The sequence below is a fragment of the Accipiter gentilis genome, chromosome 18 (assembly GCF_929443795.1).
Source record: "Accipiter gentilis chromosome 18, bAccGen1.1, whole genome shotgun sequence".
NCBI lineage: Eukaryota > Metazoa > Chordata > Aves > Accipitriformes > Accipitridae > Astur > Astur gentilis.
Genome location: NC_064897.1, coordinates 3,070,904 through 3,084,631, shown reverse-complemented (window position 1 = coordinate 3,084,631; position 13,728 = coordinate 3,070,904). Strand labels below are relative to the sequence as shown.

Genomic DNA, 13,728 nt, shown 5'->3' with positions numbered 1-13,728 from the left:
CTGGGCTGCATCAGAAGAAGCACGACCAGCAGGTCGAGGGAGGCGATTCTCCCCCTCTACTCCACTCTCGTGAGACCCCACCTGCAGGACCATGTTCAGCTCTGGGGCCTCCAACATAAGAAGGACATGGACCTGTTGGAGTGAGTCCAGAGGAGGGCCACGAAGATGACCATAGGGCTGAAGCACCTCTCCGGTGAAGACAGGCTGAGAGAGTTCGGGTTGTTCAGCCTGGAGAAGGCTCTGGGGAGACCTTATAGCGGCCTTCCAGTACCCAAAGGGGACCTGCAAGAAAGCTGAACTTTCAAGGGACTTTTTCAAGGGCATATAGAGACAGGACACAGGGTAATGATTTCAAACTGAAAGAGGGTAGATTTAGATTAGATGTAAGGAAGAAGTTCTTCACTGTGATGGTGGTGAGGCACTGGAACAGGTTGCCCAGAGAAATTGTGGATGCCTCAACCCTGTTCTAGCCCAGGCTGGATAGAGCTTTGAGCAACCTGGCCTAGTGGAAGGTGTCCCTGCCCATGGCAGGGGGGTTGGAACTAGATGATCTTTAAGGTCCCTTACAACTCAAACCATTCTATGATATATGTGTGTGTGTACATACACCCCCGCCCTCCCCCCCCCCCAGCAGGAATTTTTTTTTTCCAAGTATGACTGCACTTTTGGCTAACAGAAAAACATGCCTGATTAGGGGTTAATATGGATACTTACATAAGGTCATTCAAATTAAATTCAGCCATTGACAAAATCAATTTATCGAGACACCTAATGTAAGAATCTCAACAGGGTAAGATTGGCAAGCATCCTGAAAAACCAAGAATATTCCATCTTCAAAACTGCATTTCACTTCTGATTTTCAAGTTTTACCACTAACAGCTATTACATTGAAGTACTTTGGATAACATTTTTCCTAAAATAGCAATAAATATTTCCAGGGACAGCCATTAAATAAAAAAAGAAAAAAAAGGGACATCTTTGTGTGTTACTCATGAGTGTAAATGTTAGGAAGTAGCAAAAAAACAGACAACGTAGTTAAGGTAAACTGAAAAGTCTTCAATAAAACAGGTTAGTTTAAATAAAGTCTTTCATAAGCACCTTTTTTATATGATTAGAGTCAATAGTCTTTTGACTGGAATGGGCTGGCCTCCCTCCTTATGTCTGCAAGTGGTAATCTGTGAAAGGTCAGAAATGAAGCTGGAAGAAGCAGTAAGAGCTTAGGATGAGGTAAAAGACAAGAACAAAAAGAAGGGCTCTTGTCTGATGCTAGAGCCTGTCAGAGATGAGGAATATAGTGGCTCAGAGGGCAAAATAGAAGATATTTTAATTTAGAACACCTTTTCAACCCAAATAACCTGAAAAGCAGGATCTAGAGTAAATTTTTTACCGGTATTACCCAGATGGGGATCTCCAACCCACTCTGCTGTTCTGTGGCAGGTTTATTTGTTTTTAAACACAGGTTACATAAGTAAAGCACAATGCTTCCAACTTGTCAGAAGCAGAATAAGAAACTGAATTTTCAAACCCAAAAATTCATCTCATGAAAGAATCTCTCCTTAATGTAAAGGCAAACAAGTCCACTTGCATTTTGAAACACCCTTTCTTCTTTTGAATACAGAAGGACGGTTATGATTAGGATACAGGCCAATCCAAGATGGAAGATTTAAAGGGGACAGAAAAAGTTAAAGTGACATTCAACCTTCTCTTCAGACCCCAAGGTCTATAATGAACTGCATCCCCTCAGTCTCACTCCGTTTACCTTTTCCCCTGTGCTAAAAGCCTAATAGCTAACAGCTGAAAATCTGGTATCTTTCAGCATTTCTCCATTGAATTTACTTGGAACCGTGCAAAGTTATAGTAGCTGAAAATTTAAAATACCAATTCAAATAATTGCAAGAGGTACAGCAAATTTGCTTTTAACTGCCCATAATCATCTTCATACCTGTTACTAACAAGGTTGGAGGGTTTTTTGTTGCTTTTATTCATGAAATGTCCTGAAGGAAAAAAATACTATTTTGTATAAATGTAAAAGATTCAAGTCTGTCTCAGATGTAATTAGACAAGATAACAGTTCTCCCAAACTGGGCACTGAAAAATGAATTCAAACCTAAAAAGTTAAAGCAATGCAAACGTGTCAGTTGAATTTCAGCTAGCAGTCTCATAAGTGACGAAGATCCTGATATTTCTATGCACATTACAGAACTGTTAAGGATCTCAAAGGATGCAATTTTAAGGTAATGACAGGTTTACAAAGGAATTTATTTTTGGATAAGAGCAGGCCCATTTCCTCTTTCAGTATGCTTCCATACGCTACAAATAAAAAGATTTATCAAAGGATTTCGGCTCTCAAAGGTAATAAAGAGTTCTTTTAACATCTAACATGGCAGTTCAGCTTCTCCTGATGGATTGCATACTTTAGCAAAATGATTTTTTTTTTTCCCCAGAAAAAAAAAATCTTATCACTTTTACCACAAAATTTACATTTTTCTTTGGAAAATTTTTCATGTGTAATTTGGAGGCAGAACTTAGTAAAATATAGAAAATCAGTATATCAACTCTGTTTTCAGTAGAAAACATAATGACATCCTAACTGTAGAGCTTGGATGTCTCCAAAACAGATAAAGATCAAAAAAATGTGCATCTACAAACACTTCACGAAGAAATCTAAGTTGTTCTTCTATAAAAGGAATCTGGATGAAAATTCTTCCAATCAGGTTTATGGAAGGAGAAATCCGAGTAACAGAGCCTGAAATCACAAAACCAGGCACTAGAAACAAGAAAACAAAGAGAAGCTTCTGGACCTGACTCTCTGAAGGAACTGCGGCTGAAGAGCTACACCAAGCTTTTCCTTGCAGCTTTCTACATCACCTTGGCAAACTGCAGCACCACTGAGTGATCCTATTCGAATTTCGGCAACTCTCTCAACAGCCAGCTCAAGAGTTGCCTAAATACTTGTTTTTAATTAATCTTCCTTGAAAAGAGACAAAATATATTCACTCTGGATCACAAAGTGACAGTACAGGCAATTTTAGGATGTTTCAATTTTAAGCAAGTAGGCTTTCAAATCTTAGTAAGAGCATTGCTCTGGTTTACAAGCATCACAAAATGGATTTGTGCCAGACAGGACTGGGTGCACAGAGGGAGGAGAGAAACAGTTGAATCTCTTCAGGGGAATGCTATGCAACGGAGTCAGGCACCTACATGCTACTAAGGACTTGGTCTGTGCTGTCTAGAAGTAGCAGAATATGCTGTGAAGCAGATGAAAGGAGAGACAGATATAAAGCGCAAACTCCTCTTCTGCTTCCCTGCATGAGACATGCTGAGAACGCAGCAGATGAGGAACGTTAGAGGCAGGAAAGCAGCAGGGCAGCATTCACTTCATGTAGCACAAGAGCACCTGGAATAGCTCTAGGTCAAAACGATAAACCGAGTAGTGGCTAGAAGCTGTGCTCCAAAAGCTGATGCAGCAAACTTTGTCACAGCAGGCCAAGTCCCCCCTCTGCCCAAGTGCTACTTACTTTTTCATATACCCGAATACTGTATGCTATGGATCAGTGGTGAAAGCTCATATTAATGAGTGTCATTACATCTAGTTAGTCTTTAAAAACCAAGTAAGCAAAGTTTTATCCTCTGGTGAGGAGTTTATAGTACAGCCATAAAACGTCAGCCTGTATGAGGAGGTGTAAGAAGTTCCACATTGCTCAAAATGCAGTAAAGGCTCCCATGGTATTTTGCTTTCATTTCATTCAAGATCGTAAATTACAACTCTAGCCTTTGAAGGCCTCAAACTTTATCCTCTTTTACTAACAGCTAAAATGAAGGATTAATCCTAGAAAGAAATTCTAAAAGTCACTGCACAGCTGTGCTTTCCAGCAAAGGAAAAGTGACTTGGGATCAAAACTCCTTGCTAGGTTTTCTCAGGGCTGCTCTTCTGCTTAGCAAAGGTAACTTTCCCTGCCCTTCCCACCACATCCAGCAGTGCCCCTCCCCAGAATCAGACTGTGGAAGCACAACTCTGCTGCTTAGTTGGTGCACTCTCAAGAGACACACAGTCAGGTCTCCAACTATAGGAATAGTGATGAATGTAAAAACCTTGCAGATAAAGAAACAAAGTGAATAACTCAGAGGGTACTTAACACCCATTGCTCCTCCACCCAGCTTGTTACCATTTTGCTATCATCTGTTCCTACATGATGTCATCCTTTTAAGATATATTTATATGTAGATGATGTTCTACAGTACATAATTATGAGAACATGTAATATTCTCACAACTTTTTTTTATGATACTTGTTAAAAAGTGAACTTTTTTTGACAAATTCATTTAAAAAAAAATCCATTTCATGTGTTCAGTATAAGAAAGCTCACATTACTCTAGGCAGGAAAGGCATTTGATTTCCAGATGCACTTATCAGAAACTTACAAGGAGCTAATGGCTAGATGACAGAAAATAATAGCTCGCCCACTGAACCCACCAGCAAGATTACTATGCAGTTCATGAAGAGATGGATAAGTCTGCTTAACAATTGTTTATCTTCAATATAAAGTTATTTCCCTCTAATAGCAATCTATCTTGGAAAGTCTCTGCTCTTAAACTCTAGGAGAAAAAAGTCCCAAATATGAAGCACAATGCCATTTATATTAAAATCTCCCCAGCATTTCAGTAATCTGCATCATTAAATCTCTCAACTATACACATTTTCATTACAGCTTGCTAGCCTTGTCTCTGTGCTTAGAATAAGTTCTCCAGTCAGATTTAATAAGCATACAGAATTGATGGGGTACTTATTTCAGTCTACTGAATAGACTGCAGTTGAAGCAAAAGCTCCTAGATCTGACACAATGACCAAACATAGCCTTAATTCAGATTTCTATCACAGTTAGCTCTCTGAATTAACATTTGTAAAACAGTAATATTTGTTATTTTAGGAAACAGAATATAACCACAGTTCAGCTTATTTAGAATCCAGTTCATGAAAGTATATTTATGAGTTTTCTCACTTCTAAACCAAGCACTTAAATACAACCTAGAAACTCATGAGGCCAGTTAGACTTAGGTACCAAGTGAAAGCAATGCTGGCATAAATACATTAGCCCCCCCCCCACACCTTTTCTTATGAGTCATGTTCAATAATTAGAATTCTTTTGTAAAGGATACAAGGATTGTTGTCATCAATGCTGCAGCTGTCCAGGATCAAGGGGATGCCATCTAACTCATAAACCTAAATATAAACAGAAGTTTAATTTAACAGATGTCTCAACAGTACTAGTGATGTTTCATGCAAGAAATAAATAAAAACATAACAGGGATGTTTGTTTCACCAAAAGTATTGAACATGTTAACACACTCGCAGGGTAAATCTGGTATTAACAGCAGTAAATTCCACAAAATAGTAACACAAGCAGACATTAATTTCACATTCTTCCTTCATTTAGCATGTGTTTGACTGAGGCATTTTCTATGTTGTGCTTCTCGCACTGAGCCAGAAAAGCCATTCTTATTGACAGCTCATGCTTGCTTCCAGAAGGAAGAACCATGAAAAAAAAAGAAAAAAAAAAAGTTGAAAAATACATATACACATGTACACAAGTTAGCATGGAGCCATGTGTCTTCAGTACCTATGCAACCTTCAAAAGCAGTATGTTACCTGTATGTACCTAAGCACAAATTCTTTATATCAAGTATGAGCCGCTGACTTTTAAACTGTGATAAGGTGTTCATTATGTTATTAGCAAACCAGCAAAGATGAGATCTGTCATTTTTTATTTTCTATCTATACATACACATGTGAATTCATAAATTACACTAACACATTTGTGTGTGTGTATGAGATAATAACATATAATCCTAATAGATTCATACATATATATCCACACTACCACGAACTCAGGACAAGCTGTATTGTTAACAATAAATATGTAGCATAATTGCCTTAAGAAAAGTATATCCCATAAGAAGTTTATCTAGACTTCTAAGGTACACTGTAACACCATACATCATCCTGCATATTTATATCTTTAGAAAGTGTTACTTATTTAAATGAAAACCTGTTCTAAATTATCTGCAAAATTTCAACCTTGGAAACACCGTCTTAAGACATATAAGTAATCCTCATGCTTTTAAGTCTTTTTAAAACTACTTTTGTAATTTTTAAATTACAAAAGTAGTTTTAAAAAGACTTAAAAGCATGAGGATTACTTTTTTATATTCTCATACCCATATATTATTTATATTCTTTAAGCCACCTGGACACAGTCCTGGGCAACCTGATCTGCAGTTAAGCAGGGGGTTGGACAAGAGGTTCCTCCAGAAGTGCCTTCCAACCTCAACCATTCTGTGATTCTGATAGCCAAACCGTACTTGTCCAAATCTTAAATTCTTCAATTCCTTAAAATTTAATTTCAAACTGGCAGGCAAAGGAATTTCGACAGAACACCAATTTAGGTTATGGCTTGATGATGGGATTCTCTCTTCCACCTTTTTTGCCCCAAATAAGATGCGTTTTTATAAGATGCATTTTTATATACCACGTGAAACAACAAATGACAAAGTTTACACTGCAGGATTGACGAGCTTTCTAAAATACAAGTTCTACGGTAAAAGAGGAAAGCTGGGTAGGAGGAGATTTAAATGCGAAATGCAAAACAGACTACCGATGAGTAAAGCTGAATTCAAAGACAAATCTGAGCACACCCCTCTTACAAGTTCCTTTTCAGATAATTTAATTGCAGAGTCTCAAGCTATAACATGAGAAAGTAACAGTAACAGAGACAGATATACAAACAGGCAAGGCTTGCATGTAAGAAAAAAAAAAAAAGAGAGCATTGCTAGCTCTTAAGACCTAGCTGCACATCTGTGCTAACATGCATAACTATACCTACATGAAATACAGTTAATAACGCAAGTTTGAAAATATCCATTCTTTTCATAAAATTCTTGTGTTTTCTCCAAAGGTCATGCATTATGTATGATGTCATACTTCAAAGCTTGAACAAATAGTGACCTTTCAGTAATACAGTACTTGCATGTGCTTGGGAAACATTTCTTCTTTGATTTTCACACTGTAAGCAAACTCTGATATGCCTCCAATGTCACCTTTTATTTTCCATCAGTGAAATGCTGAACTGTACAAATTAATCTAGATTAAGTGCTGTCAGCTGAAATAAACCATGCAATCTGTTCCAGTTTGATTCAAATGAGACGTTTGGTTAACAGAGTAAGTATTTGGGGAAAGTAAAATCTTAATTAAAATCCACACATGCTTCAAAAAGTTACTGTGGGAGAATAATGAGATTCCTTTAAAGTGGGAAGAGAAGCAGCAAACCACAGCCCTAGTGATACCTTAATGTAAAAACCAGTTGCTAACTACCACTGCCTTATACACCCACTGAGAGTCTCTTGAACATTGTACAATTAAACTGTACATATAATTTGACCGAGTTAGGCATAGCTTTTGTCACCACGAGGCCAGCTCTAGTATGTCACCTGTGACTTACTACACAGCGAAATGACGCAAGGAAAAGAAACCTTACAATGTACCCACCCAAGACAAATCTATATACTTCTTGGAGTGACTCATGAGGCGAGGAGCTCTGATGCCTGAGCAACCACTACGAGAGAAGTTCCAGCCCATGCCAGCTGTTCCTGAACCACTGGTGATCCACTGAAACAGCATTTTATGGTAACCTGAAATTCATGCCAGCGTACTGTAATGATTTGGGTTGCAATGGGAGCCAGTTCAGCAATTGCTCTGCTACATGCAGAGCCACTTCTGCAATGAGAGTGCCACAGTTAGTCAAAGGAAGGAATCACTGTCCCCCACCAGACTGTCCCACTTGCGGGCTGGCAAATCTTCTCACTCTCATCTGCCTGTAATCTCCCGCACCAGCAGATTTTGTAAATATCGAGAAACCACCATCCTAAGTCTCAACCTCTCACACAGATTTATTGGAACTATACTGCCCAATACAAAGAGGTTAGCCAATTTTTGCAACTAATTCTTGGCCTCAGAGTTTTCCCTTTGAAGAGAAATGTGTGCAATGCACAGTGCAGAGTAAGGCAGTGGACCTTTTGCAGGGATGTTCTGCAGGGCTTGGGAAAGGAGTCAATACTGCACAAGCCTCAAATCTCACTTTAAATAAGGTGCAAAAATATCCTGTGAAGAAAACATGTAGTGGCTGGTGGGAAACTGGCTGTAATCCATCCAGATTTTGGAAGAAATTACAGACAGAAACTAAGGAATAGGACAGTTCTGGTGTCTGTCTTATAATTGCTCACATCGGCCTGTGTTAGAAAAGATGACTAAAGCTATTCTCCATTTACATTATTGACAACATAGCTGGCCAGTAACATGGAACTGCACTGGACTGTAACAAAACCACAAGGTTATTTTATTCTGAAGAACTATAATACTTTATTCAGAACTACACTGAAACTACTAGTAGGCTGAAATCTCAACCACATTTAAGTTAGTTACAAAGGTTAATTAACACACATTTAAAATTTAAAAAAAAAAATAAAAAAAATACAGCTTTGCATTAGAGATCTCTAGTGCTTCAGTCAAGCCAGTACCAAAAATTTTGCCCTAATGTTATTATGTCATTTTCCGAAATTGTTTTCTAAAAAGCAGAAAAACAGAACATCCAGCATTCAAAGGCAGGTATCCTGCCAGTTAAAAAAAAGATACCTTTCACAACACAGCTGTATATTGCTGTCCCACTTGTTTTCTGTACTTGCCTTTGAAACATAATGAAGATCGGTATCATGCCAGTGAGAAATTTAAATATATTGCACTTAAAAGAAAATGCCTTCCCTGGTGACAAAATGACTGCTAGTTTTTTTCCTCTTTCTCTGTACCTGGAATTTAATAATCTATTGCAATTACCTAAAGCAGACACGAAAGGGAAGCCCACTTAGGCAGAGGTGCTATATAAATATTAAACAAAAGCTTATGAAAGTGACCAGCCCAGACCATACAGGCCCACTGCTCTCACAGCCAAGGAACAACAGAGTGTTTTATTCGGATGGTTTGGGACATGTCAGCCCTGAGAAAAAAAAAGCTATGCTTTTTCTCTTGATAACCAATGAAAATATTCAGACCAAAATTAAAGCTCTTATATTATCTTACCACATTTATTGACCAATATATTAAATGAGGTCACTAGCATAATTAAGGGTATCTGCCTGAACAGAATTACTTCTGATAATCCTTCAGTATTTTCTTATGAAGTTCACAGAAGTAATTATCATTAACACCATCATTCACAGTACAGCCCAAAAAAGTATAAATTAACTGTAGACTATTTCTTGAATCTTTCCCTCTAGCAGCAATGGAGCCAAGCTCAGGGGTAAGAATGCAAATTCTCCGAGCATGACAGTGCTTGTTGCTGAATTTACGTGCATCTAGTAAAAGGCAACTACAATCTCCAGGTCCAGCAACTATACAGACAGGAAACAGAAAACCTCCAGCAAAAATAATATCTTCACAGAATCATTAATACTTCAGGCATTAGAAACATTACCTAGTCAACTAAAAGAATACTATTATGCAAAAAGAGCATTTATGCCTTTAGATAGCAACTGCTTGAACATAAATTATCCTTCCACCAGAATGCAACCGATTCTCAGTCTTCAGTTGATGCAGAAGGCAGAGTGAAAAATATGTTTGTTTCAGCCATAGGAATACTTCTATTTCTTAGAAGTTCCATTTGGTCTAACTATAGGTAAGCAAAAGGAAATGCGTTCTCACAAACAGAAGTAGACTACTAACAGTTTGAGCAATCCATGCTAACACTCACTCTTTTTACATGTTCCTGGTAAGTACATTGACAAATAGAAAGACAAATTTCTAGTTTAAAAAGTGGTCGGGGGCAGGAAACCCATACTCTAGAAATGAGTCAAAAAATGGGAACAAGCAGGAACCATTTGTATGGAAAAGCTCCAGATATGACATTCATTACAGATCACCAGTTTCCTACCAGAGAAAAAGTCTTGTCTCCAACGACGTTTAGCTCCAGAGTATTAAGTTTCAATTCAGATCATGGAAAAGAAAAAAGGTTTCTGGGAGCAACAAAACTGGCAAACTTTACATTTTTATGGACTTGGCTCCTTCACTTCACTCTTTGCAACGCTCTTAGTTCTGTCACGCAGCTAGAAGCGTCGAAAAGCAGGCAATAACAGCAGATGGTTCACAGGTACAGGTGTGCTGATCGGTTGTCAGAATCAGCCCCAGTTTGCAGTGGATCAGGGATTAAGCTGCCACTATCCAGCTTCCCCCCTCAGGACCACTACTTTGGGGTTTCTCATTTGCCTTTTTGCTGGTTGTCACGAGGCGAAAAGTAGGAGTATAACGGTGTTTCTCATACCCGTATTTCTCTGACAAATTTGATTTAAACTGGGTAATGGATATAAAAGCTGGAGGAGGGCAAGTAAGGGAGAAGGGGAAGAACAACACAGCTGGGATAGCACGGCCACAGAGAACCTGAGGAATGTATTAAGGTCACAGAAAACAAACCTATTGACTATATTTTCTGTTTTCTCTTAGTGCCCTAGATTACTGAAATGGTAACATTTCAACATACTTCTCTAGAGCTGAATCACCAAGATATTAGCATCCATCTTGCATGAAACAACAGCATCCTAAGCTGTATCAACAGGAGCACAGCCAGCAGATCAAGGGAAGCAACTTCTCTCCTTGGTACTCATTAGACAGCAACCTACTCGAGGGGCTGAAGCTATGCCATGCAAAGAGGTTGAAGGAACTAGGGTTTTCTAGCCTAGAGAGGAGAAGCTTTCAGGAGAAGCTGATGGCAGTCCTCCCGTACCTACAAAGAAGTTACTAAGACGACAGAGCTGTTCTCCCGACTCAGGTTCACAGTTAAATAGAGACAATACGGTCATAAAAATGGAACTGAGAAGGTTCTGAAGGGATACAAGGAAAATTTTGTACTATGAGGATATGGAGCAGGTAGGCCACAGACACTGTGGGGTCTCCATCTTGGAGGTGTTCAAGACTTGTCTAGAAAAGCCCTGAGCAACCTGCTCTGAACGCAGCTTTGAGCAGGAGGTTGGACTACAGACCTCCTGAAACCCATTCCAGCCTGAATGACTGCGCGAGTCTAAGACTCTTCCACCTCTCTCCAACAAAAATAAAAGAGCTAAGACCATGGAAAGGAGCGTAAGTCCGTTCTTTTCTTCACATTAGTTCAAGACCAGATTCCTTCTACCCTAATATGCCCTTTTCTTGGTTATAAAGCTGGAAAAACTTGTCACAAACAATTTATCAGGGTATGTAACGAATAGAAACAGTTCTAGAAAAAAATATGATTCTTGCCCATCGGTGGAATAATCTTGCATATTCACTGACTTCACACGACAGAGAAATCTTAAAATAATTTGCATTTTGGGTGCCAGACCATTCATATAAATTTGTTCCTATAAACTCACATTAACTTTGAATTAAAAAGGATTCCTCAACTGTACAAAGACAACTTCATGTTTTCTAGAGTAAAAGGTAAGAATTTTGCACAAACCAATATACTGAAGAAGTATCTGGGCTGACCAGGAAAAAAATAAAGGAATAAAAGGTCTAAACCCCACAATTCATGGGGGGAGGTGGGGGGGAGGGGAGGGCAAGAGTGAGAGCATAAGCAACATGGTTAACCTATGGCAGAAGGTTGCTAGTGAACACAGAACCTTTAATCAGCTTCAAGGAAAAAAGTATGTTCTATTATCTACATCCAGGAGGATGAGAAGCAATGGGCCTAACAAACAGAATGCTCACATTACACATTCATAAAATATTTTTACCAGTAATGGTCAGTCAAGCACTATAATACACTGAAACGCGAGTCTCAGACTCCTGGAGCAGTCTCCAATATTGCAAGTCTCCATGAATGACATGACAAATCTTAACCATGAGTCCTCTAACCAGATCTGCTCTGGAGAGGTGAGTGGTTATGCCCTTTGAATCCCTTCTGTCTCTAAGTCTCCATGACTTTCTCAGATAGAAAATCCTACTAGAATAAATCATGCCAAAGAAAAGTGATCCAATGGCGATTTGTTGCCAATCTTTGGTCATCATTAAAGATATGTTTATTCTTATTCTTCTGAATGTGCCACATGAGGACTGCATAACGACTATGTAATGAGAAATATATCCTTCAGGTCCTGCCACCAAACAGGCTGACCAGTAGGAGTCAATTTTCCTCCAAGACCTGCTCAACAAGATAGGTAATTAGTAATTAGACATCTGGGCAGAATCCAGCATTCAGTTTGAGTAACAGAGCAGCTTAATAAGAGTAGGAATATATCAACTAGTTAGGTTCACAAGTTGGCTCCTCTGCAGCTACAATGGTACTGAAAAATGTTATTTTTTTCATTTGTGAGTCTCAGTTTGGGGGTGGCTTTTTGTTTGTTTTTTTTCCAAGCAGCAGAAGTGAGAGGAGATACGCAGGAGATTCTACTTCAAAGGACAAAAGAACACTTTAATCCCTTAGTGCTAGTGGATTCCTAGGTCTACTGCAGACTACAGGCACTTTGGCTTAGAATAGAGGCAGCTGTGGCTTGTGGCAATCAAGTCTATTATTGGAGTTCACCACATCCTGCAGATCTACTGAAATACTTGTGGAGAGAGGCTCCTTTCTCCAGGACATCACACACAGCAGACTTGCTTAGCTAGTTTGAAAGCTCCTTGCACCAACATGAATGACTTTCATCACTGAGAGAGATCTTTATGTCCACCTCAGTCAAGGTAGCGTCCCCAGAATACTCTTCCACCTACTGCACTGTTTAGGTAAGCATGTATTTAACATTTTAACGTTTGAAATTCAGAAATCACGGCAGCAAAACTTGTTCTTCCTGCTACATTAATTTAACATATATTCTCCCTCTTTCAGCATTATTCCCTGGAGAGACATGAGGTTTATTTCCACTCTCCCAAAAGAGGTGACCCTTGCCTCTTCCTGGGAGATAAAAAAAACAATTAAAAAAATATATCTAAAAGTGGGATTCCTTTGTGATGTCCTAAAACTCTCCAAAGAGAACTGGTTTAGAAGGTGACGGTTTTGGCCTTGCTGAAGGGGAAGGCAAGACAACGCAAAGGTACCAAGCACACAGTCAGGATTGAGCCAAAACAAGCAGAAGCTAGAGTGTCCAGCTACTAGGAGAGGGTAACAAGCCATCTCAGTTGCTTAATAAATTTTTCCACTAGTCCTTCCAAGAGCAAAACACAGGAGTTTCCAGCCATTGAGATGATAATATAAATACTTGAGAATTCAGAATAGGTTCCTGCAAGATACAGTAACACAACTGGTTCATTTGTTCTTTAAACAATTCAGCTTTCATCACTCACTCATTTACAGTTCCTGAAACAGAAGCCACTTTTCAGTAACAAACAGGTGCTGCTATGAGGAGCAGGTTCTTAGCTCCTTTTAGGTTTAGATCTGCTACTTAACATGGATAAAATAAAGTAAGGTCCAACACAAGACGGATTTCACTTGAAACACACAATATTTGCTAGCGTGGCCTTTGCCTGTCCTGGCAGCAGCAGTAAGAGAAAACAATGCTGCTAAGCATCATCCAGCATTAAAGCCCCGTGCGTTGTATCAGTTGAATATGTACAAATTTGCATCAGCAACGTTGTCTGTGTTTCTCTACTACTATGTTCTCTACTTGTAGTCACTCACCATCTTATTCTCAGTCCACTAAACCAGATAGTCTTAGTTTGCC

At 38.9% G+C, this 13,728-nt stretch overlaps 1 protein-coding gene across 7 annotated transcripts in view; it reads right to left on the bottom strand.

Annotated features, from left to right (window-relative positions):
* Window positions 1-13,728, bottom strand: part of ATXN10 (ataxin 10) — a 107,027-nt gene that overhangs the window by 15,481 nt on the left and 77,818 nt on the right. For all 7 annotated transcript variants that reach the window (XR_007508628.1, XR_007508627.1, XM_049821489.1 and 4 more), the window contains one exon: window positions 5,158-5,221. Coding sequence is in view for 5 of the 7 variants with exons in the window: in XM_049821489.1 (XP_049677446.1) it covers window positions 5,158-5,221 (64 nt within the window). In the remaining 2 variants the exon portion in view is untranslated. The remainder of the gene's footprint in view (window positions 1-5,157; window positions 5,222-13,728) is intronic.